Here is a 25,561-nt window from a genome sequence, read left to right on the forward strand (position 1 = left end):
TGCTGCCCTGACCCCAACTACAGCTCTCCCAGACTGATGGCTTTACAGTCCTAAACCCCTGCCATACCCAACCATTCTGAAAGAAACTTTTCCTTTTCTTTTTTTTTTTCAGGCCTGTTTCTCTGTGTAACTGCTCTGGCTGTCCAGGAACTCACTCTGTAGACCAGGCTGGCCTCAAACTCAGCGATCTGCCTGCCTCTGCCTCCCAAGTGCTGGAATTAAAGGTGTATGCCACCATGCCCTGCTTCATTCTGGCAACTTTCCAGTGTGACTGTGATAGCATGAATGGGTCCTTTAAAGAGAGCATTTCAAAGTAGGACCTACACAGGATGCTGATGTTCTCATGCATGTGGACATGCATCTCTGCAGCAAAGCCCTTTTCGGCTTTGTGAAACTGCCCCGGGCCTATACTTGTAGGAGCTTCCTGTCCCCAATTCCCCAGCCCTGCTGAGAATGAAGAAAAATAGAAAGCTCCATGCAGGAGCAGTCTGGTGTAGTTAATGATTCTATGTTCTGCTCAGCAACAATATGGTCTATTAATTGATGCATCTTCTATTTGGTAACAGTCTTTCTAATTAACACAGGCTCTATTTAGTAACAGTATGCCCTATTTAATTTCTTTCGTGTGTTCTGGTGAAAAACATTATGCTTCATTTAATGTATTTCATCTGTCTGCTCCTCATGCATTCTGTAACACAGGGTGCAGCTGGTGGTGCCGACAGACCGTGGGGGAGGGGTGCTCCCCGAGGAGGGCTTTCCAGAGGGAGGGGCTGAGCTCTGAGAGCCGGCATTTCAGGTGGGGACAGGGTAGGAAAGGCAAGGGGGTTCAATCAACTATATGGTTGGGAGGCATTTGGCAAGGGGTGCACCTCAGCTGGACTGGGGGTTCTCAGCTACTGTTCTCTAAGTTCCTCATGTCTCCTCTCTGTCTTCAAAGTCGCTAAGTCCCAAGCAAACCTTTGGCTGTCTCTCATGGGGTGGCCTCTCTACTTGTTTCCAAATCTGCTCCCCGGTTTAGTGCTAAGGCTCCAACTTTTGTCCCTCCTCCCCAGCCAAGGGCCCTGCCAGGACCATGGATGGCAATCACACCTGCTGGGCCAGCCACTGGCAGCTCCTCAAGGCTTATGCTCGCCTGTGTGGACATGGTATCCCCACGGCCTAGCTGTTGTACAGCATTGGTGAATGTTCGAAAGCATTTGGTAGTTGAGGTCTGGGGATTTGTACGTGTGTGGCTTTGGGGGGCAGTACTGCACAGCTGCCTTCCCCATGTGACCTTCAGTGACAGGCAGACAGTCTGGCGGGTGCCCAGGAAGGTTATGGGTGGGGTGGGGCTGAGAGCTGGTTCCACAGGACAACCCCAGAGCTGAGCCTACACAGGTGGGCGGATGACACGTAAAAGGGGGGGCCAATGGGTGGAGCAGCGTCTTCGGCAGAGCAGAGGGGCCTGGCCGAAGGTCTGAGGGCTGCTGGACACCTGGACAGTATATGGTAAAAGGACCAGGGAAAGAACACCCTGACCCTAACTTGACCTCAAGACCAGGGCCAAGGAAAGACATCCTGACCCTGACGTCATAGCTAGGAGCTGAGAAGGGGAAGAGAAAGTACAGAGAGTGGAGGTAAGAGAAAGCTTGGACATAGGGAATCTCTTTCCATTTCCCTCATCACTCACAGTAGTTGTACAGGTCCCGAATAATATTGGGATCCAGGGTGCCATTACGCAGCCATTTGGATTAATTATCTAAGGGGTATTGAGGCCAAATTTGATTGGAAAGGCGAATCAACTTAGGGCCCCTCAGGTTTGGTGCCAGGCTTAGAGGCTGGAGGCTTTTCTAAGAGGCATCCCAAGGGGGAATGGAGGGTATGGAAGACACCGTTCCCATGGATGAGAGATGAGAAGGAAAATGTCACCACAGACTGTAGTCGCAGGTGTCCCCAGGACTCAGGGAGGACCGAATGAGGACCAAGCTGTTCAGCGGGTCATCACTCCACTCAGTGGGGGTCAGGGCCTTAGCCTGGCTAAGCCAGAGGAGAGACTCGGCCCCTGGTACCAGGGCTTTCATAGAGGCCAGAAGATGAGGAAGAAAACCAAGCTGGAGGGGGTGGGTGGTGTGTCTCATCCACAGTCGCAAAAGCCACACGGGCCTAGAGGAGCTGTGGCAGCCCTGAAGGGAAGATGGGAGAAGAGGGCAGGAAGGGGCGATAGCCTGCCTGATTGGGCCTAAGGAAACTGCAGGATTGCAGAGCCAAGGGTAGGAGATGGCGTCAGGTGAAGAGGGCTAGTTGTAGCCTTAAAGACCTTGGCTGGGGATACCTCAGCCTCCAAGAATACCATACGGGTGCCAGACACTCCATGGTCACTGCCTCAGACTCGGGGAAATGTTTACACCTACCAAAGGGTAAACTTACCTAATTGCAGCTGGTGGATGGGATGCCAAGTGATTGGTGAACCAAAAGGTGAGTCTGTTGTGGGTGGGGCATAGATGAAGGATAGGGTCCAGTGTGGCTCAGACCCTGAGGGGGCGCATAGGCACCAGAATAATCTATCGGAGCACAGAACCAAATGTGTTTTAGCTCTGCTCCTCTAGGGGATAGATTCCCCGGTGAAAGTGATACAGCTCTGCTCCAGGGGAAGGTTTTCCCCAATGTCAGGGTCACAGCTCTGTTCTGGAAGGGGAGCGTTTTAGGCACTCCAAGCCAAGTCTCCATGCTTTCACTACATAGCCAAGTAAGTTATGGGAGGCCCCAGGAGGGCAGACCAAAGCTGCAGGCACGTGTACCTGCCTTTCTAGGTCTCTTATTACTCAGCATGATGTCCTCTAGATCATTTTCAAGGCTGCATAGAGTGCTATTGTATCCCACCGTTTCTTTACTCCCGTGCTTTAGGGGGGTTCCATATCCTGGCTGTCGTGAACAGTGACGCAGTGAGCATGGGAAGCAGTGTCTGACACACTAATCTCATCTCCTCTGGATACACACCAGTAGTGGGATTGCTAGATGACACGCTTACATTTTTAATGTTTTGAGGAACCTCCACATGGTTTCCATGTCAACACCACCATCACCAGTTCACTGGCACCAAACACATGTACCCTGTGCAGCCATCTCCCTGTCCATCTTTAGAACTTCCCCATCTTCCAAAAAAACGCAAAGCTGTCCAGCTTGGGCTCCTCATGTGGCTCCTCATGCTGGACCCACCTCTGAACTCCCTGCCTGATGATTCCGACAGGTGACTGATTTCTGGCTGTCTTGGGCTCTGCATGCTTGCCCTTGTAAGGGAGGGCACTACCCAAATCAGAGAGCTGGCAACCTAAGGCAGTGAAGGGACAGAACATGGGCTGAACATGGTCTGCTCATCCCCAGCTGGAGGAGTAGAGTTTCCACACTGTAAACAGCTTCTCCATCAGCCTGAGGATCCAGGTCCTGGGACAGACTTGGGGACTGTTCCTTAAGCTCTCCTCCTTGCTCCTACCCCAAGTCTATAAGGCATGTGGAGGCCAGCCCAGTGTCCCCTGTGCTGGACATCCTTCACAGCTTCTCTGCTGGCTGCTCTCCATTCTTCTCTGCTCCACCCACAGCTCTGGGAGTCAGGGCCCTGTGGCCCGCTTCCTTCTGGCGGAGCAGAGGCAGGCGCCTTGCCTCTCCCTACCTCCTCCTCTGTACTTTCAGGACAGCTTATCGACACTAGGTCTTACATGGCTGAAGTTCTCCCAGGGAGCAAGCGGTCAGGGTTACAGGCTACAGGAGGACTGTCAGCATCTCTAGGGCTGAGAGCAAGGACAGAGTGGCCATGGGGTAGGGGAGAGGGCAGAAAGAGCAGTGACCACAGGAGAGGACGGGGCTGTGCGGAGGAGCGGGGTTGGCTGCAGCCTGGAGAATGGATCAGCAATGAACGTTTAAAGAGGAAAAAAGAGGAGGAGGAAGCAGGGCCAAGAAGGAAAGGGCAGAGAGATTCTGGCTGAGGAGGTTGAAGGAGGTGGGTGAGGCCACGGTAAGAGAAAGATGTGAGGTGGTGTCACAAACACAGAAACAGGGTCTATGCTATTCCTGCTGGCCCAGTGTCCCGGGGCTTCCTACCCACATTGACAACCGATGTGTCTACTTACGCAGCAACCTGAAGCTGCACACTGACCAGAAACCCAGCGGTTTGCGGTCCTTCTGGGAGCCCTGAAGGGACTACCAGTCATGACTTACATTTCCTGATTTAAGGAAGGGAATGCTGAAGGTTATTGCTGTGGGTTTTTCACGATGATTTAATCTCAAGTCCAAGAAGCTTGAGCCAGGTTGGGGTAGTGTTCGAGAAAAAGAGTCCAGCCAGTGAGTTCCTGGATTGGACTTTTTTTTCTTAACATTTAGATTTTTCAGTAAAACGCCCAGTGGCCTGTTTTCTGAAAGTACTTTAGCTAGTCACTGACTAACTCGGAATGAAACTTCCGAAGAAGCTGTGGTTGCTAGGAAGCCAACTTGAGAAGGGAAGGGGAATCCCGCCTTCGTCATCTTTCCTCGAAGCAAGGTCTCCTTGGGGTAGACGAGGCCCAGCGTTTCTGGAAAGGTTGGGCGAAGGAGCTAGAAAACCACTTTGTACAACTACTGCATTATAGCCCGGGCGTGCTTGGAGCAGGGAAGGTACACATCTCTATCGATCACCCTTCTCGTGGCAGGTGGGTAACTCCCCTCCCACCCCTCCCAAGTACATCGGGTCTCAGCCCTGTCCCCTGAAGGAGGACGAAGTGATCACCTTTTTCTACACGCGAAGGAGACCAAACTTTCCAGCCCTCCGGAGCCACTGAAAGAGAAACCTTTCAGGCGTTTGCGGCTCGGTAGGGCAACTCAGTCCCACAGCTAGACCAAATCCGCCTCCACCGGGCGGAAGTCCCGCCCCGGCCTGCAGGCCCCGCCCTGCCCCTGCCTATCCCTTTGCCTAGGAGGTTGTGCTTTCCGTTAGGTCTTATTTCCCGGGCACGTCCCTACTTCCTGAGCACTCCAGTCCTGGGAGTCGTCTGTCCCCCCGAGCGGCTGTCCAATAGCCGGACCCTGTCCTACCAGGAGCCGCGCCCCCAGAAGCGGGACCCTGTCGGTGCCTGACCCGCCTCCTCATCAAACCCGGTCCCCCGAACCCCGCGTCCTCCAAAACCCTGAGCCCGTAGGATCCAGAGTGAACCCCGCCCCCAAGATACTGAGTCCCACCCTCCAAATTGGTTGGACCCCGCCCTTCCCTGAGCCACGCCCCCAGAAGCTGGACCTCGCGGCTCCGAGTCCCGGAGTCCACAACGGCCTGACCCGCCCCTCACCGAGCTCCGCCCCCTAGACCCTGGGTCCCGCCCCACAATGGCTGGGTTCCGCCCCCAGGAGCAGGAGCTCCGCTATCGGGGGTCGGACCCCGCCCCTCCCGGAGCCCCGCCCCCGGCCCGGCGACGGCGGTGACCGTTGGTGCTTTCGGCGGGCGCCCGGCGGGAGCAAGCGGCGGCCCGGTAGGTGAGCGGGGCCGGCGCGCCCCCTCGCGCGTCTTTCTTCCCTGGCGCGCGCCCCCGCACGTCCCGGGCTAGTCGGCCGGCGGCGGTGGGGCCGAGTTCGGGCGCCGCCCGCGCCTTCTTTGTTCGCGCGGGACTCCGGGAACTTGCTCGCGCGGCCGGCGGCCGGGGTCCCACACAGGCCTGATGGTGCAGGTTCTGCACGGGCCCCGGCCCACAGGACCCGGGCGGGATCTGACCCGGCTTAGAAGCGGGCCCGGCCGGCCATGAGGGGGATTTAATGTCCAACTCAGCCCGCGGGTGCATTGTTTGGGCAGAGACCGTTTCCAAGGGACCCGAACTGAGGAAATGTGGGGCAAGAACGCAGGGCAGCCCACAGCGAGGATTATGGAGTATAGACAGAGGGGCTAGAGCTGTGGAGTATAGACAAGGGGACTCAGAGCTGTCGAGTGTACACGGAGGGGCTCACACCCGTGGAGTGTAGACAGGGGGCCCCAGACCGGTGGAGTATCGACCGGGTGCAGAACTGTGAATTGTAGACAGGGGACTCAGCTGTGGAATGTAGATGGGGGGGGGCTCAAACCCCTAGAGTGTAGACAGAGGGGCTCTGACCCATAGAATACAAATGGAGGGGCCCAGGCTCCTGGAATGGGCTCGGATCCATGGAGTGTAGATAAGAGGGAAAGCTGGTACAAGGGAAGTAAGTCATCCTGGGAGTGAAGACTTGAACCTACAGTAAGCAACTGGTGTGTGTGGGTGGGGGGAGAGGAGCAAAATCAATGATGAATCAAAGGATTGTGCTTAAGTTTTAAAAGTTTCTGAAGGAAGCACGCTTGTCGGTATGAAGTTTCTTCTGCAGAAAGACTGGAATAAAAATGTTACACCTTTTTTATTTGGGGCTTCAGGGACACTGTTGAGACAGGGAAGGTCATGGGGGTAGAGGGGCATGGCTTAGGTAAGGCTCTGGGGTAGGACCTTGCAATGATGAAGACAGGGAACAGGTGCCCAGGAATCTGGGTCTTTAAAAGATGCAAGGCCATTTCTGTGACGCTTCTTGGAACGTACCCCCAAGGGGACTCAGAAGGAAGGTTGCCTCTGACAGTGAAGAGGAGAGGGAGAGGCTGGAGAGCTGGCAGAGGAGGCCTGCAAATACCAGAGCTGAGGAAAGGCCCTCAGACTTGGGGTGGCATGTGTGTTCCAGACTTTGCAGGAGTCGGGAGAAGGCAAGGGTCCGTACTGAGAGGACCGAGTGCCAGCTTGTGACAGGAGGCACTTTGTGGTTCTACGTGGCTCACAGGAGGGGCCCAGGGTCAAGGACTGGCTCACGTTTTGCCTTATGTTTAGAACAGCAACCTCAAGAGGATGGGATGGTGGGTGGTCACAGAGGCGATACCGAGCCTGGCGAACCGGCTGCTGCGGTAGGTCCTTTGAGGATCCCAGAAGTGGGAGAGGTTGAGGCTGAGCCCTGCATTTCTAATCCTGTTGCCATTTGACATCTGTATCTGAGACAGAGCCAGCATGCAGGTCCCTTCTGGCCAAGGGAGAGTGCTGCCTTACTTGTGGGCTCCCTGCCTTGCTTTGACAGCAAGTGCACCATGATGGTATGGGGTGGCCGAGGGCCTTTAACGGTGGTGTGTATGTGTGTGTGTGTGTGTGTGTGTGTGTGTGTGTGTGTGTGAGAGAGAGAGAGAGAGAGAGAGAGAGAGAGAGAGATTGAGAGAGATTGCTGGAAACCTTGCAAACATTTACTTACTAGTCAGCACTTGCTTTAGTTTCGTATTGAGCTGTTGCAGAGACTTGAATTTAGTGGCTTAAAACAACAGTTTATTCTTCATGGCTCTGGATGCCAGAAGTGTGCAGTGGGTCTCACTGGCCACGTGTCCTTTGGGGCTGGGGAGAATCTCTTCACTTCTCATGTCAGGTGGACCCTCATCTCGTCCCTGGGCTCAGGGCTTGGTTCCAGTGCCATGTGACCTTCTCTTCCGCCGTAAGCCTCCCTCTGCCTTGGTCTTTGAGGACATTGAGGGTTGCCAGGAGATCCAAAGTTCTCCGTTTACATCTGCAAAGCCCCTGGTGTGTTTTCCCTTCTCACTGAAGAACAGCTGTGTCCTGCATCTTCCCCAGGGTGGGACACAGGGATCTACCCAAGGGTCCCGCCCACCAAGGACTGCAGTAGTTTGTGGTTGCACTGCCCTGTGGAAGTGTTTCTGGATGCACGCCCAGTTGTGAGAGGGTGCAGTGTCCATTTGTTCTTTTTCTTTAGGGAGGTGGGGTTCCCACTCCTTCAGCAGTCCAGTGAAAACAACAGTCTCCAGAAGTCTGCTCAGTAGCAGCCTGTAACCCCACAACTCAGGAGGTTGAGTCAGGAGGATGATGGGTTGGATGCTGGAGCCTGGGTCAAGTGAGACATCTCAAAAATCACTGGGCTAGAGAGATGCCTCAGTGGTTGAGATTGTGTACTGCTCTCGCAGAGGACCTATGTTTGTTTTCAGAACCTGCCATGGACAGCTCACAACTCCCTGTAGATATAGTTCCTGAGGAACTAATGCCTCTGGCCTCCTAAGGCTCTGGAATTCATGAGCATATACATGTAGTTAAGAAAATAATCTTTCTGGGTATGGTGGCACATACCTTTAATCCCAGCACTGGGGAGGCAGAGGCAGGCAGACCTCTGAGTTCGAGGCCAGCCTGGTTACAAATTGAGTTCCAGGACAGCCAGGACTACACAGGGAAACCCTGTCTCCAAAACAACACACACACACACACACACACACACACACACACACACACACACACACAAAATCAACCCCCTCCAAAAAAAACCCCAGAATTGTCAAAAAAAGCCCCAAACTGCAAACCCCAATGCAAACAAGCTCAAATATGCACTTTGCTTCTGATTTTCAGGGGCTACCGTTTTTAGAAGTGCCCAGTTTCTCCCATGGAGAAGTTACTTGTTCCAGGCGGGAGCAAACCTGGTTAGTGACCCCACTCAATGTCATTTGTCCTTTGCTTTCTTTCCTTGTTCTCTTATGACCGCACTGTCCCAGCTTTGTAATAAGGACATCCCCATGGTTCCCTTCCTTGTTCAGGCAGTTACATACATGTGTACACACTGTATGCTACATGCATATGTTTTGTACATCACTCATCTATCTCTGAGCCATAGTCTTAGTTGTCCTTCCATGACACCTGTTTGTTGGGAACTAACCCATGGGTTTTAATTCAACAGTGGCATTCTGTGCCACTTACCTAGCCCCAGAGGGGCCACCCTAGGTGGGTGGAGTCTTCTTACCTGCATGCATGTTTGTGAACCATGTGCATTCCTGTCAGATCCCCTAAGCTGTGGTTATGGGTGGTTGTTGGCGACCACTAAGTGCTGGAATTGAGTCAAGAGCCCTTAACCACTGAGCCATCTCTCCATATCCCTTTCTGTAGTGGGGCCTCTTGCTTAAACTAGCTGTCATCACCGAGCTGAGCAAGGACCTGCAGAACAGCTCCCATCATGCACTTATGGATTGATGTTGCTGTCACTGGTGTACCCGAACTGAATTTCATTACATCCTCATGTAGTCTACCCCTGCAGCTGGTGGTATTGAAAGACCCTGCTCCAGTCTGTTGTGACGTCCCAAGATCTGCACAGAGCTGTCACCTAGGGTTGTCTGTGCTATACTGCTCTGTATTGGGCTCCTGTGTGATCTCAGATCCATCCTTGTTTTGTTAAAACTCTATTCTTTTTGGTAGCTAAGAAATGTAACCGAGAGCCTTTCCTCTTGGTTTTGAAGCCATCCTTCTTCTTACCAGCTAGGTCCTTTTTAGTTTAGCTGGGTATAGAATCCTAGACAGCTATGCTCTGTGCTTTGTGCAATGGGTGCAGGGGGACAGTTGTGAAGGAACTGTAGTAAAGTTAGCTAGGAGCAGGAGAGCAGGGTGCCCCCAGGATGGGGAAGCTCAGGCTCCTTGGGTGGGACTATGGGCACCAGGGAACGAATGGCCTTGTCTCTTTATAGTTAGGCTATAAAGAGAAAATAGTGCTGCATAGTGCTTGAGACACTGGAATGCCAAAAAGCTCTTTGTCTTTTATGCAGCATCTAATGATGTGAGTGTCTCAGGTTTTTGTTTGTGGAATCAGTCAACTCTCTTCAAAGACTCACTTTGCACAGGTTTAAATACCACAAACAGGAATAAATGTCAAGTAGAGATAAAATGGAAAGATCAAATAAAAATGAAATGGAAAAATTGGGGTGGTTTACTCTTAAATATTTCAAAGGTTTGGAACTGCTGTGTGTTTCTGGGGTCAGAATTGCCACCGCAGAGCCGTTGGCAGTGAGGACCCATGTCCTGACGAGCTCTGGCCTCTGCATGTCCTATCACTTTCCCAAAACTCAGGAGCCTAGGTTGGTGCCCAGAGCCAGAGGAATGAGTTGACAAATGGCCTCTGCCTAGCAGACTGTGGGCCAGGGTGGCATCCATTCCCAGGGCCAGCCCTGGTCTCAGCCGGGTGTGGGGGTCTCATGGAGTAGTGATGGAGGCTAGCTACCTCCTCTACTGATTCTTGGGTCAATGTGCTGCTGCTATTGCATTTGAAGGTCTTCGACCTCTGGCAGGTGGCCCCCATGCAGTCAGGTCCTCGTTGGCTCATATGGCTCATGGCTCCCTGCCCTGCCCAAAGAATTGGGTCCTCTACCTGTGTGGGCACTGCTGTTTTCTGTAGTGCTACAGTGGAGAATCCCAGGAGACCAAGGGGCAGTGCCCATTCCCGTGGTCCCTCCCCCGCAGTGACACTGTTCTATCAACCCACCTCTGCTGTGACCCTGTGAGTAGCTGGAGGCCCTGTCTGCATGCAGACAATGGGATCTCTACCACCTTTTGGATCTCTAAGTGTGCTCATCCTTGGTAGCCTTGCACTTACATTTCTTTTATATTGGGAGCTCGTATATCTTTGTTTCCGTGAATAGGCTAGCCTTTGGGTTTTGCTGGTTGTGAACTTTATATCATGGAAGATTATAGTTGCTCAAAGACTAGAAAAGCAAACCTTTTGCATTTTGAGATAACTTCTTTGCTGCTCAATCTGAAAACAGGTAAGTGTGAGCTGAGCTTTGCCTGGAGGCAGCCTCTGGACATCCTGTGTTCCTGGTCTTCTCTCTTCTGGGGTCCCTGGGTATGCAGCAAGTCCTGGCTCTACTTTCTATGGGAAACACTGCTCTTTGGGTCCTGGCAGCTTAGCTGGTGCAACAGAGCTGAGCCCTTGTGAGTCCTCTGGGGACGGGCTGTGAAAGCCACCCACGATCATTATGCCCTGTCTCCTGAGGCCCGATATCTAAGCTCAGCCAGCATTTGAAGCTTGTTTCATGTGACAGCTGTGACATTAGCCTAGCTGTGTTGCCTCTGATCCCTCTGCCTGTCAGTATTCCTCAGCTGTGATGATAGTGCGTATTTGGAGAAGCGGAGCAGGCCAGAGGTGGATGTTTTCACATTCTTCTCTACCATCCCTACTTCTTTCTCCTTTGAAACGTTTTAATCTAAGATGAACTCAGATTCACTATTGAAAGGAATCCTTAATGCCTAAGGTCTGTGCTGCCACTTAGCAATGGATTGAATCTTTGGTATTAAGATCGACTGGGATAGGGAGAAAAAGGCTTGCTATGCAAGAGCAGAGTTAAGGCATCTGTGTGGTCCTAATGTTTGACCTCAGGTTTCTTGGAGCCTAAACTGTTGAAACCTCTACAGAGACCCCGGGGGAACCCTGCCTGATGAGGAGCATGGGAGGGGAGCGACACTGTGCTTACTGAGCCAGGCAGCGCTGCCCCATCAGCCCCTGGGCACCCTGACAGTGCAGTGGCTGCTAAGCTCTTCTCAAACACATTGGGGACATGAGCTGCCAAGGACTTCCAGCAGACTCTGAGGACCGTCTTTGAGTGGAGATCGGGAGCCATGGTGTGTCTGAGTTCATTTCTTCATTGGTCAGTGTGATCAGTAGACTTGATGATGAGACCTTGAGCTGTCAGGTGGCTGTCCAGTGGTGGTCACTCCCAGCCAGTTCTTCGGCTTTCTTGTTGGAATAGCTCTGATGTTGCAGCCGGGCTCCCCAGTCATCCTGTCACAGGCTTCATTTTAGGGAACCTGTCTGAAAACACCTACCCATGCTTGGCCACCCAGCAATGTCATGCTGTTGTGTGTGTGTTTATAGTGGAGTGATGGCAGATCAAATGATGATTTCATTTTGTGTTCTCTGTGACATTGGTCATCCACGGCTGAACAGGCAGCTTGTCCCCAGCACAGCAGCTTACACAGCGTGCTTCTGTGGCCAGGGCTCACACAGGTGGGATCTAGCTGTCAGTCCTAGCTGTGGTGGGAGGAGCCGCTTCCAAGGTTCACCTGTGGCAGTTGCTGGCCCCAGAAGATCCTCTTCCAAGGTTGCTAATACGGCTGCTGGCAGACTTCCCATCTTGTTGGCTCCCTGTCATGTGGGTGTCTAGTTAGGGAAGCTCACAACCTGCCATCTCCCTTAGAGTGAGGGAGAAGGGAGAGGCAAGACAGAAGCCACGGTCCTTTTGTAACCTGACCTCGGAGGTGACACCTCATCACTTTTGCCTTGTTTTAGTACTTGGAAGGGAGTCACTCGGTCCATTTTCATCCAAGGCAGGAATACTATTAAGGCAGGATGAGTAGGAGGCCTGTTGATGGACATCTCAGAGGTCACCTCTCCCTGCCAATTGCTGATCCCCAGCCCTTATCCTGTATACAGAATATATTCCCTATGGCCCTTCCACGGCAGTAGCAGGTTCAAATCTAGCACTTGAGTTGGCTTTGATGCAGATGAGAGCCTGACTAAAGCCCCTGGAGAAGAGCTGAACTCCATCTATAGAATAAACTGAAAGGATAAGCTGTCAGCCCACCAGGCCATACCCAGGACAAGTGTCAGCTGACGCCACCACCACTGCAGGCCTTCCTGCTCAGTGGGAAGAAGAATGGAGATGAGTCGGGGTCAGAGCTGTGGCCACCCTGAAGCCTGGCCTGGCAATGGCTGCAGGTTCCTTGTTAAACCTCAAGACCGCAGTGTCCCTCCCAGTCTGGTCTCTCCTCCTGGAATGCGCTCTTCCTGCAGCTCAGACACTCCTCGCCTGCCTCCTGTTAGGAGGGTTTGCAGGATCCAGTGCCCACTGTCCTCCTGAGGCCCTCTGCCTTTTTAATTCCATCTGGTAGTGTTTCTGATGCCATTGTTTTCTTAGAAACTTGATGGCTCTCTGGATCTCCTTGTTGGCACTCCATATGACCTGAGTCAATGGCCTGCGAGATAATCCCTGTTCACAATGTATGATGTGGAATCGTGCCCCTCAGTTTTCCTGGGAGTCCTCTTTTCCCAGAGGCCTTTTAGAGGGACTCTGGCTGTCTTGTTTAGACCATGTACTAGCTGGCTTTCACAAGCAGGGACTCTGGAGCATTAGGTGCTATGGGACGGTGGCTGCTCAGAGTAGGACTGGATATCAGGATGTGTTTATAGGAGAGTGTGGATTGGGGAGACAGATGCAGGCGGGTGTTCCAGGGAGTGGTAAACATAGTGTGCTGAACAGGAAACTGGGAGTTGTCCTCCTCCTCCTTCCTCTCGAGTCCTTTAGATTTCTTCGGCATAACTGGGCTTTAGCAGAGGCTTCCTGCCTGCCTTGCTGAGAGACCTGTGCAGGGCATGCTCCTGCATTGGTTACTTATCTGACTGAGGTACTGTCTGCTCTGCTGAACCTTGGGACAGCTAGAGCGGCAGTGCTGTATGCCTGGGCCCGTCTTATAGGGTGACCAGTACAGGTAACCTGGCAGGGAGCAAGGAGTGGTCCTGACCCCAGCCACAAAGCGCTGTGCTTCCGCCCAGCTGGGAGAGCTCTTGTGTCCCTGGCTGGTCATCCTCACAGCACTTGTTAGGGGTTTGGATTGGAGTGGGCACAGCATAATGGTTTCCTTTCCTGGAGGATGGACGGCCCTGTCGCTATGGGCAGCTGGGAAATGTGCCAGGGTGTTTGCCAGTCCTCTGGTGTTTGGTTTCCTTTTGAATGTGTGCTCATCGGGCTCCCGGTGACTGATATAGATATGTGTGTGGTCGGTGGACTTCATGGCTTGAGCCTGTGCGAAGTCATCACGGAGGGGAGCAGACGGTGGAGCAGAGCTTACCTCATGGCAGCCAGGAAGGAGCTGGGGTTCCAGTATCCCTTCAAGGGCACACCGTGTCTCATTACTTTTCCTGTTGCTGAGATAGAATACCTGACAGAAGCAATTCCAGGGAGGAGAAGTTGACTCTAGCTCGTGGTTGGTTTAAGGGAATCCAGTCCAGCATGGTGACTGGGGGAGTGGGGATCATTGGTGGTGGGAGTTAGCAGGGCAGATTGTTCTGTCTGTGCAGATCAGGAGGCGAGAGCTCAGGCTGGAACTGGACCAGGCTAATTCTCAGGGTCTACTCCCCAGTGACCCCTCTCCCTCCAGTTAAGTTCCACACCTTAAAGGTTTCACAACCTCCCAAACAGCACCACTGGCCAGAGATCAAGTGTTCTAAATAAAGGCTGTTGGTGACATTTCACATCCAAACCTTAACAGATCTTGATGACCTAGCTTCCTCTAGTCGGCCCTACCTCCTAAAGGTTCCTCCACTTCCCAGTGGAGTGCGGAACAACCCTTTCTCTGGCTCAGCAGCTTCTGGCAATGCTCTTCCTCTGAGGGTGGGGATGTGCCTTGCCCTCTAGATCATGGGGCACCCTGCTAAAGGCCCTGCCATAGACATCCCCCTTTCTGTCACTATAGCAAAAATACCCAACACTGGGGTACTCAATAAGGTAAAAAAAATCGTGTAACTCTCCAAATTTGACTAGCCCTTTCTGACTGGCCCCTGGTCAGTCTCATGGCCGTGGTGATCCAACACCACAGAGTGGGAACAGAAGCAAGAGGAAGCCAGCAGGGAGGGGCCAAACATACCCTTTCTAACAGCCTGCTCTGGTGGGAACTAACCCACTCCTGTGAGACCAGCATTACTACTTTTACAGGGTAGGCCCAATGTGTTAAATGTCCCGTTACTTTTAAATCCTCTTGCATCGGTGAATTAATGTGAGTTTGAGGGGGACAAGTCTCATTCAGCATGTCATGAGTACACCAGGGCAGGAAGCAAGCCCTTGCGATTTGAGCTTCTGATAGTGGCCCTGGGAGTGGGAGGTGGGAAGAGTGTTCCAAGAAGCGGGTGCAGGTGAGGTGGGGAGGTGATGAGGAGTGGAGCCAGCATGTTTCTGCCCTCAGCTTGGTGCCTTCTTTCTTAGATTCTCTGCACGGACCTGTGGCTCCCTGAGTGAGCTCTGCAGGTGGGCCCTGGTTGTCCCTGTTGGTTCTCTCCTGCCTGGCGTGGAGAAAGCTTTCGTGTCCATGTGTGGGACAGATGTGGGCACAGCAACTCGCTCCTTCCAGTGAAGCTCTTTGAGGTGCCTGTGGGAAAGCAGGCAGGGCATGCTGACTGAGAAGGCAGCCTTCGGAAAGGGAACAGGGAGTCTTTAGAAAGGCAGACAGGGATACTCGACTTCCCTGGGGCATTTGGGCATGTCTCACTAGGATACTGGGGCATCCAGGCAGATGACATTTGCCAGGGCTTTGTAGAGCATTATGGGTGCCTATTGGATTCTTGGTACTCAGTCCTTGTCTGGGCACTCACATCCTTGGGCCAACCTGTGGACAATTTGTACAGGCCACCCGTCTGTTTAGTGTTTCTAGGGAGTGGCCATGAGGAATCTGGCCACCTCTCTTCTGATGCCTGTGTGAGTACATTGGGCTGGGTTCCCCCATAGTGGTCAACCTGTCTGTCCCCTGCAACCAGAGCTGGTCCCTTCAGTGCAGGTGATGAATCTGGACAGATGGAGAAGACTAACTAGAGACTGCAGTCATCTGAGCAGGACAGATCTCATCTGGATGCCTGCAGGTCCAGCTGTGCTCATTCACACAGGTGCCTGGTGGGAGGAGTGGCCAGCCCGGTGCGTTAGTGGGCTGGGCCTGGAGCCTTTGGTCGTGTGGGTGTGGCCACTGAAGTTCTGTGTCCTCTCAGCTTAAGTGTTGTCTGTGGCACATTCTTGTCCTTTTGCTCTGATGTTTTATGGGGCACTTTCCACGTTCCCTGTTCTCTGCTCAGAACTTTGGAGCGCACAGCTCCTTGTCCATCTTTGGGCTCTGGGAAATGACCCACTGACTTCTGAACCTCCCTCCCCACCACTGGCCCCCACTAATCATTACTCTCCCAGGATCCAAGCCACCAGGGGCTCACTTAGAGACTGGATAGAACTAATGGGGTCCCTTGGGGTCTTGTCCTGACACTACAGTCTATGTCCCTGGAGTAGCAGGGGAGGGTGGGGCCCTCTCTTTCTTTTAATAGCTACATGATCCCTCCCATTATTCTCTGGATTTCTTTTTCACAGCTCCTCCTCCTTTAAAAAGTCAAACAAGGCCAGACATCTTACCAGATGCTGGCACCTGGCTTCAATTTCAGCTGTGGCCAGGGTTTACTGAAGAGAATTCTCCATTCACCCAAACCTACAATTTAAGTTGGACAACCCCAAACATACCCTTGAGGTAGGGGCCCTCCTGTCCCCTTGCAGACAAAGCCAGCTTGTGTTTCATCATCCTGTGTAGCTCAGGGACAGGGCCCCAAGCCGTTATGGCTCCCCTTGCTCTGCTGTATGCTATGGATGGCCACCATTCAGCCCCGTGTTTTGGGCTTAGGAGATGTTCTATTGTGGTGGTCTGTCATTGTTTGGATAACTTTATCTTGAGGTGGTACCTTCTGGTATCTGCATGTCCTTGACAAGGTTTTAGGGGTGCTCTCTTAGGGGCCCTTATGGGCTGGCTGCCTTCCTCTGACATCTGGGGAGCTGGCCCTGTCTCTGAGGATGTTTGGACTCTGCTGGGACTGTGGTGTTGGGCATTCTTTTGGGAGATAAGTGTATAGGGGACCAGTCATGGAAAATCCCTGGGGATGAGGTCAGCTGGGACCCCTGCCTAGAGGCTGAGCAGGAGAAGGGGGGAGAGGAGAGAGGCTGTCACAGATGGAGGCCAGCCATGAGCTGGAGCCCGAAGGGATGGGAGAGCCAGGTTTCAGAGGTCTGGGAGCACAGTGAGGGGACCCTGGTATAAAGGACTTAAGAGGGGACTTAGGGCCCTGTGGTGGGTGGGATGCCTTGTGGCAAAGGCAGTGTCGGACAGCCATGTGACTAGGAAAGTGTGGTGGGGCCGCTTGAGGCCCTGGGGCCTGGATTTCCTAAGGAGGCTGATGCATGTATAGGGGAGAAAAGGTCCGGAGGGGACAGGAGGAGAGGAAGGGGAGGGGGGGGCTTTGTGTGTAAGGTATGTGGCTTGTGAGTTGATAGCAAGTGGAGTTTGGTTGGTTGGTTTTTTGTTAAGGCAGGATCTCTCTGTGTAGCCCTGGCTGCCTCGAACTCAGAGATCCACCTACCTCTGCCTCTGCCTCCCAAGTGCTGGGACTAAAGGTGTGCACCACCACCGCCCAGCTATAGCAAATTTTTAAGGGAGAGCTCAGAGTGGGGGCTTGGAGTTCAGTTGGACAGAAGTTGGGTCCTTAAGGAGAAGGAGCAGACAGGAGATTCCTTAGTGGGTGAAGGACTCCCTGGCTGAGAGCAGCTGGGTTGCCACTGCCTTTGGGAGTAATTCATGAAGCAGCAAGTGTCAGAAGTCAATGGTATCCTCTAGTGCAGAGGCCTTGTGGCCCCCTGGTCTGTGGGCTGAGAGGTCTTTACATAAAGAGCTATTTTTTCTCACCTTGCTGCTCTGAGCCTTGCTTGGTGACAACCCATGTGGCTTAAAAACCATCTGGATCCTACCTCCATCCTGTGTTCTCATGGATCCAGATCCAGGTCTGCCAAGGTCGGGAGGATGGACGGGTAGGAGGACAGGCCTGGGCCTCCATAAGGTTCTTCAGGAAGGGCCTAGAAGTGGGGTTGGTATTAGGCTGCTACAGTAATTGGGAGGTCAGTGACCATCATCTTGACCCTGTGGGGTGTTGTCAGTGGGACAGCTGTTGGTATTTGGTGGGTGCCTGATGTAGATGTTGGTGTAGGTGGTGCTAGGTGAGTGTTTGGCAGCCACAGGTATTGCTGGGTGGGGGTAGGGATATGATTGCTGTGGGGGAGGACAAGAGATGGACGGGGGTCTGCTGGGGGTAGGTCCCTGCTAGAGAATGTGGCTTGGTGGCACCTGTGCCGATGAGGTTGGGCTCTGCAGAGGGCCTGTCTCAGGTCCAGTCAGTGCCTTCTGTGTTCATGGACTCTTGTCTAGAGAAGCCAGGGGTTTCTTGGCCCTAGAGAAGGCAGTCTGGTGCTGCTGATCTCTGGTCCTGGAGTTTGCAGTGGTGACTGACCTTCACAGTGACACCATGGTCAGTACTGTTCCAGGCAGACATCCTGTGCTGTGACCCCTGCAGTCCCTTGGGTTTGCTTCTGGAGCTGCCCAAACAAGAAACTGTAAGGCTGTGGCTTTACAGCTTGCCATGTGGTGACCTGTGGCTCTGGTGATCTGGCTAAAGTCATGGTGTCACAGGGCTGATTCTTCCTGGAGGCTCTGTTGCCTCCATCTTATGTCCTGGGCCCTACCCTTGGGTCTCCCAGACACACATGCTGTCTACTGACTGACACCTCTCCCCATCTCTTTCACTGGGCTCCAGGACTCCGTGGAGCTCACTTGAATGATCAGGACTGTCTGTCTCCCCATCTCAACATCCTTAACATCAGCTCATTTGCTATGCTTTGTGGCTGGAGAGGGGACATGCATGAGTTGTGGGCATTATAGTGCAAATGTGTTAGAGGCACAGTTCTGCTCAGCACTCCCCAGAGAGGATCCAGTGAGATCTTTTTTTTTTTTTAATTTATCTATTTTTATTTTATCGGTGTTTTGCCTGTATGTATGTTTGTGTGAGGGTGTTGGATCCTGGAGTTATAGACAGCTGTGAGCTGCCATGTGGGTGCTGGGAATTGAACCCGGGTCCTTTAAAAGAGCAGTCAGTGCTCTTAACCACTGAGCCATTTCTCCAGCCCCCAGTAAGATCTTAAAACAGCTTCTTGGTCATCTTCAGTGTGGAGTGGAACCCAGGGCCTCTCATATGCTAATCATTCTCTAGATGGAATTATACTCCCAGCTCCAATAGTTAAGTTATGAATATCATCACTTGTATATTAAATGATGACATATTTTATAGATAAATTGTTCTTTCTTCGCTCCTGTGTATCAAAAGTAATTCTACTCAAACATTCATCCTGTGTACCCTTACCCTCCCTGTTGGGACCATCCCTGCAGTCTCCTGATGCTCTTCCATGGTCTCTCACTGTTTAGCCTTGGCTGTCTGTGAACCATTTAGAATCTGTTCACCGTTCTGTTACTGGAAACTATCTTAAGACACAAGAATGTCTTCAGAGAGTAATTCAGCAACGTGTTCACCAAGCTCACTATTGTAGTTTGGATCGTCACACTCCAACCACTACTGTATTGCCTTTTCTTCCAGACGTAGGGTCTCCTAATAGCCCAGGCTAACCTCAGCCTTCTAGAGCTCCCCTGCCTCAGCCTTCTGAGTGTGGTGGTTATAGATGTATTCATGTTGATATCTATTTATGTGTGTGTGGTTTATGTGTGTGTATGTGTTTGTGCATGTTCCGGTACACAGGCATGTGTGTCTGTGCATGTGGGGCCAGTTGCGTGCTCTCTCTCTGTATGTATGTATGTATGTATGTATGTATGTATGTATGTGACAAGGTCTCACTGTGTATCCATGGCTGCCCTTGAACTTATACAGTCTGTCTGCCTGTGCTTCCTGAGTGTTGGCCTTAAATGTATAGGCCACCACTTCTGGCTTCAGCCCTGTTTTTGAGACAGGCTTGTCAGTCAGGCTGCATTACCTTGCCCATAGCCCCTAGTACCCTGTCTCTTCCCCCAGTACTGCAGTCCCAGGCAGGCACTGCTTTGCCCACTTTTTATGTAAGTGCTAGGGGTCAAACTCAGTTCCTCATGTCTGCACAGCAAGCGCTTTACCAGCTGAACCACCTCTCACCCTTGTGCTGTTTTTAAAGATAATCCAGAAAGAGTCTTAGGCAACTGAGTTCTCACAGCATTAGACACCCATCCAAGAGATGCCTGCATGCTGGGACAGTGCCTGCCTCCACTGAAGGGAAAGGGTCCTTGTGCCTTTGCTGACTGTGTAGACAATGTGGTTTATGTCCATACTTGCTTTTCTTTTGGAGACTGGAGTTGTGATACATGTTGTACAGAGGACACCAGTGGTGGTGACAACCCTGGACTCTGAGTCTCTGCTGGGCCCCTGCTTGGGCATTTCACAAGTGCATGTTGTCACAGCTCCTTGCTAGAGGGACTTAAGTGTGTCCTTGTGATTCCCTTGGGAGAAGGTTCTAGAAGCTCGTGCCTGGTTTCTTGGGCATCCCTGTGTATCTTTCCCTCTGCTGATTTTGTCTTGAGTCCCTTCATTGTAATGAATCTTAACCTGCGTGTGCCTCTGTGCTGAGTCTTGGGGGTCCTGGGAGTCCTGTGGATCACTGTACTGGGTGGTGTGGGGGACCCTGACACGGGTCTGTTGTTTAACCTTTTTTCAAGTTTACAGTTCATTTAGTGGCAACTTGTAATCACAGAATTTTTCCTACAATGGCTCCATTTTCTTTAGTGTAAAGTAGCTATACCTTCACTGTCTTAAGGCTGATTAAAAAATACCCTAAAGGAGCTGGGAGAGATGGCTCCGCCATTAAAGCCTAAGGCTCCCAGCCAAAAGGACAGAAATACCTAGAATCTCAGGCCTGGATTTTAATGACCACCAGTACTTTGTGAAGTCATGCCCCCCTGGAATAAGTCAGAACAACATGGCCTTGCCTTGTTCAATTGCTGTCTTTATCTCTTCTCTTGGATGACCTCCATGGTTTTATTGATTGAGGTTGTTTCAGATTTACGTGTTTTCCTAGCATAGCACTTTGTCCAAAATAAATTAATTGTGGGAGAGTCATGGGATATGGAGAACATTTTGTAGAAGAGATTTGAGATGAGATCAAAGAGTTGGGTAGTGATATTTAGGGCCTTTGACCCCAGGACAGCAGTAGACCTTGCTCTTCACACTGGAGCCTTCAGGGGAGCCTGGGCCTGCACCTACCCTCTTTCTATCTATTCAGGCTGAATGCAGAGGCATCCAGGCTGTTCTATGTACATCCTCTTCAGGAACCCCGAAGGAGACTACAGCTTTCCACTTTGATATCAGGGTTCTTAGCCCAGCATCAGAGCCACCAAATTTAGATTGTTTGCCTTTCACCTGAACATTTATGTGGTGACTGTAGAGACCCTTGTGATTTTTTTTGTTGTTGTTGTGAATTACCTTGTAGAGTCAGGAAATGCCACTAAGGTTGGAATTATGGGATCTTTAATAACAAAGTATTTGCATTTCCTCCTTAGGACAACATTTCAAGACAAAAAACTCAGTAGCATCGACCATTCCTTGACACATGGGATCCCTGGAATAGTGGGATATGCGATCGGCCTTGACTGTGCACCAGGATGTACAGGGCAGGGGAGCCAGGGAAGCGGCAGCCTGGCCCTGCGCCCCCTCGAGTGCGGAGCGTGGAAGTGGCCCGAGGCAGAGCTGGCTACGGCTTCACCCTGTCAGGACAGGCACCCTGTGTGCTCAGCTGTGTCATGAGGGGCAGCCCTGCAGATTTTGTAGGCCTCCGGGCTGGAGACCAGATACTTGCCATCAACGAGATCAATGTGAAGAAAGCCTCGCATGAAGATGTGGTGAAACTAATTGGAAAATGCTCTGGAGTTCTGCACATGGTGATCTGTGAGGGCACCAGTCATGTGGAGTCCTGTTCCAGCGATGAAGAAGGCGGCCTGTATGAGGGGAAAGGCTGGCTGAGGCCTAAGCTTGATTCGAAGGCCTTGGGTATAAACAGAGCAGAGAGGGTCGTGGAAGAGGTGCAGTCTGGTGGGATTTTCAACATGATTTTTGAAAGCCCAAGTCTCTGTGCCAGTGGCCCTGAGCCCTTGAAGCTGAAGCAGAGGTCTCTGTCCGAGTCAGCTGCTTTGCGGCTTGATGTTGGCCAGGACAGTCTCTGTGCTCCACACCCCAGCATGCTCTCCAAGGAAGAGATATCGAAAGTTATCAATGACGATTCTGTATTCACTGTGGGGCTGGACAGTCATGACGACTTTGGACTAGATGCAAGTATTTTAAACGTTGCCATGGTCGTGGGCTATTTGGGCTCCATCGAGCTCCCTTCCACAAGTTCCAACCTGGAGCATGACAGTTTACAGGCCATTCGTGGCTGCATGCGCCGCCTGCGGGCCGAGCAGAAGATCCATTCCCTAGTGACCATGAAGGTCATGCATGACTGTGTGCAGCTGGTCACTGACAGGGCTGGTGTGGTGGCAGAGTACCCTGCTGAGAAGCTGGCATTCAGTGCAGTGTGCCCAGATGACAGGCGGTTCTTCGGGCTGGTGACCATGCAGACCAGTGATGATGGCGGCCTGGTCCAGGAGGATGAAGGTGCGCTAAGGACATCCTGCCATGTGTTTATGGTGGACCCAGACTTGTTTCATCACAAGATTCACCAAGGCATCGCACGGAGGTTTGGGTTTGCATGCACAGCCGACCCAGACACGAGCGGCTGCCTGGAGTTCCCAGCGTCTTCCCTCCCTGTACTTCAGTTCATCTCTGTCCTCTACCGAGACATGGGTGAGCTGATTGAGGGCGTGCGGGCCCGTGCCTTTCTGGACGGGGATGCCGATGCCCACCAGAATAACAGCACCAGCAGCAACAGCGACAGCGGCATTGGCAATTTCAACCAGGAAGAGAAGAGCAACAGAGTGCTTGTAGTTGACCTGGGCGGGAACTCGAGCCGGCATGGCCAGGGCAATAGCCCAGGGTGGGAAGGGGTGAGTGGGAGGGGCCCACAGCCTTGGGGTGCACCCTGGAATGGAGCTTTCTGCCACGACGCAGAGGTGGGCTCCCCGTTGGAAACCAGCCCCCACACTGACAGGTTCTGGGATTTAACAAAGCATTCGGGGCCTGCCTCTCACGTAGAGGTGCCTCCAGCCTCCTTGAGGAGTTCTGTCCCCCCTTCCAAGAGGGGTGCCACAGGTTCCAGCTGTGGTTTCAACCAGAGGTGGCTCCCGGTCCATGTGCTGCAGGAGTGGCAGTGCGGACATGCCAGTGACCAGGAGTCTTACACAGACTCGACTGATGGGTGGTCCAGTGTCAACTGCGGCACACTGCCCCCTCCCATGAGTAAGATTCCTGCAGACCGATACCGGGTGGAGGGCAGCTTTGCTCAGGCCCCGCTGAGTACCCAGAAGAGAGACTGGTCCAGGAAGGCTTTTGGCATGCAGAACATTTTTGGGCCCCATCGAAATGTTAGAAAGACCAAAGAGGACAAAAAGGTAAGTTGGAGGGGTCTCGGGAGGAATGGCTTCGCTGTATCATGGCTAGTTGCCGCTCACAGCCCTGGCTTACTCCTGGTGGCCTTGTGGCCTCTGCAAACTGTCACAGCAGATCTGCTCTGCCCTGCACTGAGGCTTTTGTCCTGCTCCGAAACCTCTCCGTTGGTCTGGACCCTGGCCTTAGGCGGTTCTCTGGCTGGTTCTGTCAGGACATCTGTGCTGGACAGGTGGTAACCGTGAGAAGGTGATTTCTCCCAGCTTTGGTAGGATGACCCCCCCCTACCCCCACCCCCACCGCTCTGGCTCCTGGCCACAGTGGTTGTGTGTAGCTCCTTTGAAGCCCATTTCTGTCATTGCAGTGTCTGAGGTGACAGGCTTAGAGAAGCACAGGGGGCCGGCTCACTTTGGGACCTCCCTGGCAAGTTCCTGGGCTGGCTTAACTTTCTTGCTTGCAGCTGATGGGGCCTTGTGAGCATCACTGCCACAGAGAACCTGATCTGTCAATGGTCAGTGTCCCCCGGGGACCTTTGGTTTCCTGCGGGATCTAAGTTTGGAGCGTAAGAGAAGACAGTCTGAAGGTGGTGCTGCTGATAGAGATGAGGGTGTGCTGGCCACAGCGCGGCTCAGTCAGCACTTACCTCCTTGTTTCTGGGAAGCTGTTCTCGGAGACGCTTGTCGTTACAGACACCTTTTCTGTGTTGGTGCATATTTTAGTTTTAGTAGTGGAAAATGTCTCCCAGACCCTCTGAAAGCTGGCCAGGGCAGGGGGTAAAGCAAAGGCTGTGACTGTCACATCGGTGGGAATTGGTCTCAGAGCTGTAGTGATTTTTTATTATGGCTTATATCCAGTGCTCTTCCCCCCCCCCCCAAGATGGTCACGGGTAAACATTGGTGCAGCTAAGTGCAGATTTGAAGCGGACACACAAAGTTGTACTTGTACTGGTTTTCAGCCTAGTTCTTTTTCCCTTTCTAAAGAGAAATCAAATCTTAGCAGGTTGTTGTAGTGGGAGATTTTGTAAATGAGTGCTGTGGATTCCCAGCTTGGTAAGTGCAGCCCAGACAGCAAAGAGGGGAAGTGTGTCATCTTCAGGAAGGAAGGAGAACACTGGAGCGTTCCCAAAGCAGTGCCTTCTTGAGCAGAGGAAGCAGGGGGGTCTAGAAATAGTCATCTGGGGAATGTCCCATCCCTGAGCATGCTCAGTTAAGGAGTGCATTCCTGAGCATGCTCAGTTTAATATTATGGAGCACGTGCTTAGAAGATTCATGCCTCTGGGTATGATCAGTTTATGCCCTAAAATTTTAGCTGAAAATAAAGGATAGGACTATGCTGGGCTCGGGGTTTGTCAGAAACAGAGGGGAAACCAGAGAGCTGAACTGCTGGAAATGAGAGGAACAGAAGAGGCTGGGAAGGGAGGGGGCAGTGCTGGAGGTGGTGGATAGCCAGTGGTCAGGTCTCACAGCACTCCTGATTCTTGTCAACGGTGGCTTAAGTTCATCATCTGCTGGGAGGCAGCTAGGCCAGCCAGGATCTGGTGGGGACACAGAACACAGTGCTGCGATGTGATCAGGGAAGTCCAGTGTGTGTGAGGGTAACTCAGGAAAGGCCTGAAGCTACTGAGTTAACAGGAGACAAGGTGGTGAGTGAGCAAGGGGGGTGTGTGCCTTAGAGAAGTCAAGGAAGAGACCAGACACTGAGGAGGCTCTGCAGGGTGAGAGACTTGTGAGGAGCAGCAGGTGGTGGATCCCTTAATGACAGGAACACTGGATGGAGAGACTTGGGGGTGGGAGTGGGGCACAGCTGCTGAACTGTAGTGGCTGTCCCTGTGAGAAATGGGCTGGAGAGATGGCTCAGCCGTTAAAGGCTAGTCACAACGAAAATATAAGAGAAATGTTGTCAGGGTTATTGCATGCAGATCTCCCCCCACCACTTGGAGGAGATAGACGCTTGAACCTGACTGTCCCCTCCTGTGCCTCTGTGGCAGCCCTGGATGTGGACAGGGGCGGAGTGATCTGCAAGGTCCAAGGTGCAAGAGCAGGAGCTGGCCATGAAGGGTGGCTTGGTGCCTGACACCTGGCATGACACCCCTGCCTGGCCACACAGTGTCCCTGGGCACCCTCTGTCCAGGACCAGACAGAGCAGCCCAGTGTCCCTGGAAGGCAGGCTTCCTAGTGAGAGTGCCCTTTCCCCAGAGTTCTTGTTTATCTGCTGTGACTGTTAATTGGCCTCCTTGAGCAGAGTGTAGGGGGTGTGTTCTTTGTTGTGCACGCATGAAGTGTCTTCCTGGTTAGCTTCATGACTGGCTCATGATGGAACAGAGATGTCACATCCTAGATGCCTGAAACAGTCAGTTCTCCAGCCTTAGCCTTCCTCCTTCTCAGATGAGAACCTTGGCTTTCTAGGTCTTTCCTGAGCTTGTGGCCAGCCCTCCGGCAGCTTTCTAGATTCCTAGGCATATGTCGTAGCTTTCCTCACCCTTCTCTCCCCACCCACCCCTGGGGTCTACTTCCGTAGCTTTTCCTTTTGAGTAAGCCTTGGCCAGAGCTCCTTTGAGGCGATCCCTGTGACCAGGAGCAGCTGGGGCTGGGCAGTCCTGCAAGCTGTGGGTACAAGTGCATTTTAGCCAGTAAGGCAGTTGTCTCCTGTCCCT

At 52.5% G+C, this 25,561-nt stretch overlaps 1 protein-coding gene across 3 annotated transcripts in view; it reads left to right on the forward strand.

The window, feature by feature from the left end:
• Positions 1-5,369: 5,369 nt before the first annotated feature.
• Positions 5,370-25,561, forward strand: part of Rgs12 (regulator of G protein signaling 12) — a 96,003-nt gene continuing 75,811 nt past the window's right edge. For all 3 annotated transcript variants that reach the window (XM_028870845.2, XM_037208189.1, XM_037208190.1), the window contains exons 1-2: positions 5,370-5,468; positions 20,931-22,913. In XM_028870845.2, the coding sequence (XP_028726678.1) occupies positions 21,033-22,913 (1,881 nt within the window). In that variant the 5' untranslated portion in view covers positions 5,370-5,468; positions 20,931-21,032. The remainder of the gene's footprint in view (positions 5,469-20,930; positions 22,914-25,561) is intronic.

The sequence above is a fragment of the Peromyscus leucopus genome, chromosome 7 (assembly GCF_004664715.2).
Source record: "Peromyscus leucopus breed LL Stock chromosome 7, UCI_PerLeu_2.1, whole genome shotgun sequence".
Taxonomy (NCBI): domain Eukaryota; kingdom Metazoa; phylum Chordata; class Mammalia; order Rodentia; family Cricetidae; genus Peromyscus; species Peromyscus leucopus.